Source organism: Myotis davidii, unplaced genomic scaffold (genome assembly GCF_000327345.1).
Source record: "Myotis davidii unplaced genomic scaffold, ASM32734v1 scaffold543, whole genome shotgun sequence".
In the NCBI taxonomy this organism is placed as follows: Eukaryota; Metazoa; Chordata; class Mammalia; order Chiroptera; family Vespertilionidae; genus Myotis; species Myotis davidii.
The window spans coordinates 595,627-598,317 of NW_006294117.1; the positions used below are offsets into that span (position 1 = coordinate 595,627).

At 57.7% G+C, this 2,691-nt stretch overlaps 1 protein-coding gene across 1 annotated transcript in view; it reads left to right on the forward strand.

Moving 5' to 3' along the window:
* NACC1 (nucleus accumbens associated 1, BEN and BTB (POZ) domain containing) overlaps nucleotides 1-882 on the forward strand; it is a 3,833-nt gene extending 2,951 nt beyond the window's left edge. The window contains exons 5-6 of the mRNA XM_006768234.1: nucleotides 83-108; nucleotides 586-882. Of these exons, the coding sequence (XP_006768297.1) occupies nucleotides 83-108; nucleotides 586-860 (301 nt within the window). The 3' untranslated portion in view covers nucleotides 861-882. The remainder of the gene's footprint in view (nucleotides 1-82; nucleotides 109-585) is intronic.
* The last annotated feature ends 1,809 nt before the right edge of the window (nucleotides 883-2,691 follow it).

The window sequence follows — 2,691 nt, forward strand, 5'->3', positions numbered from 1 at the left end:
GTGAGTGTCTGGTGTTCTGGAGGCGGCTGGGGTGGGCCCTGGGTGAGCAGATGGTCCTTTTCTCTGGTGTTGGCCTTGATAGGTGGGTGTGGTTTTTAAGGATCGGAGGTTCAGTCGAGGCTTGTTGGGAGGAGGGCTATGCTGCTTAGAGATTTCTTCGGGGGGGACGGGGTGGGGGTGACAGGGCACTGAAGGGAAGCCTGTGTCCGATGGGAGGGTAGGGAGGATCTTCAAACTCAAGCTAGTTATGAAGCAGCCAAGCCCCAGCCAGTTGTCAGGAGAGAACTCTAAGTTTGCAGGTGGAAGGAGTCTCCTAATTCCTAAATTCTGCAAATAGTCCACATTTTTCAAGACCACTGGGCCACCCTGTCAAACCCACATATGTCCTACATGTGGCAGAGCTTAGTGAAGCATGGAGCCAGCTAATGTGATCTAGCATGCTCTCTGCAAGACCTCTGTTCTCTCCCCTCCAAGAGGGGTTCCACCGCTTCCTGGGGGGTGAGGGGGTGGGGGTGGGGGGGAGTCAGGACAGGCATGGCCAAGGGCCTTTTGGCGGTGTGGGAGGCAGGGCCACCTAGGCCTGAGCTGTCCACTCTCCCCGCACAGACTACTGCCAGAACTTTGCTCCGAACTTCAAGGAGAGCGAAATGAATGCCATTGCGGCCGACATGTGCACCAATGCCCGCCGCGTCGTGCGGAAGAGCTGGATTCCCAAGGGGAAGCCACCTGAGGGCGATACCTACACCACCTTCATCAGTGACACGGGCAAGCTGGAGCCGGACATGATGGGCGTGGAGCACAGCTTTGAAACAGCCAGCCATGACGGCGAGGCTGGCCCCTCAGCCGACGCCCTCCAGTAACCCCCACCAAGCCCTCCATGAGGTCTAGGGGCAGTCCTCTGCTCCACCCTTCACTGCAGCCCCATGGGACTTGCAGGGGCCCCGGGGTGCTCAGGACCCCTCCTGCCACCACCTCCCAGTGCTTCCATGTTTCCAAAAGCGCCTTCCTGTCTCCTTCGTCTGTCCCTGCATCTGGGGCTGGGGTAGGCGAGGCTGTGGGGACTGCTCTTGTGACGGCTGAGGAAATCTGAGGCTCAGAAATTACACGACTGACCTAAACCGACCTAAGGTGGCAGGCGGTGGTGCACCCAGCACCCTTCTCTCTCCCCCACCCTGTACTCAGCCTCTCGTGCTCCATCAGGCCCCTCAGACCTGAGTGGGGCAGGTCCTGAGTGAGGGGTACAGACCCAGAGTTTCTGAGGATAGGAGGAGAGGTTTTGGAGGCCCACAGGTGCGTGTGTGTGTGAATGTGGAGAAGTTTTGCTTTAAAATAAATGAAGATGAGAAAGGCAGTGGAACAGGGGAGCATGCTGGCGGGCTGCTGCCCTTCCCTCCCTCCCCACCCCATCCCACGGCAGGGCTCCCAGCTCCCATCCCCTGTACATACTTTTTAAAACATTTTTTTAGCTAATGAAATATTGAAGTATAAGATTCCTTTTATTTTTCAAACCAATGGGACTGTGTCTGAGGTCCCCTTTGGTCCCTGGGGGCCATGGAAAGTAGGATGGGATGAGGGGTGCAGGAGTAGGCTGAATGTGTGCGTGCATGTAGAGTATGGGTGCACGTTTCCAAGGCGGGACCCCAGGCCCAGCCATCGCCTGGGCTACATTTGAAGGATATCCCTGGCCTTGGCCTGTTGGCAGAGCCCAGCTCCTGGGGACAGGGCAGGACCCTCTGCATTTGTTAGCAGTTGTTTGCTGAATTGTCTCTAACCATTCCTCTCTCTAGCCTCATCCAGTGTGAGTGATTTTTTTTTTTTGAGTTTTACATGTGAACCAGAGGGCTCTTTTTTTCTTTTTTGCTCCCCATCCCCCTGTGCTGCTGGGTGTCATTTGACATTTTTTGTCTAGCCTTTTCCTCACCTTTCGCCTCACCTCTCTTCTCACTTCTGGTCTCCTCCCGAGTCTGACAGCCCATGGCTTCCAGAGGCAGGAGCTTGCTAGAGGTGGGTGGGGCTATCCGAATGGACCCTTGGAATCTGACTTGGAGGCCCCATGCCTCACCCTGTAGCCCCCACCAGCCTGTGGGAAGGGAGTCCCTCCAGCATCTGTTTGTGGAGTTGGAGGTGTCCGGTCTGGCTGTGATCCTGGCACTCCTCTTTCTGGCCCAAGTGTGTGTGTGTGGGGTGGAGGCAAGTGTATGAGGGGGGAGTTGACACCCCCAGCTAAAGCACAAGCACCTTAGTCACACCTCCCCTGCCCCTCATCCTGGCCTTGACACTCTACCCCAGCGTCATCCCAAAGCACAATATCCCGGTCACTTGGTGGGCTCCTGGGGCCACAGAGGGGTGGGCTGGGGTTCCAGCCAGCCCCCAAAGGAAGCAGGAGTCCCCGGGTACTCCCCCTTCCAGGCCTTAGCTGGGGGCCAGCTCCTGGGACTGGTGTCCTCTCCCTCCCCGCCCTTTTTCTGGGCAGATCCCTGCCTAGTCCCCCTCCCTGTCTTGTCTTCAGGCAGGGCTTGCCCCTGTCCTTCCTCCATACCCTTGCAGCACTGGGTTGGGTGGCAGAACCCCTTGTTTCAGGGACCCCAGGAGGTGCCCCTGGCTCCAGGGGACTGTGTGTGGGTGGTGGGGGAGGGGGGGTTGAAGGGCAGGGGGTGGAATTCCTCACCAGGAGAGCCAAAGACAGGGTTG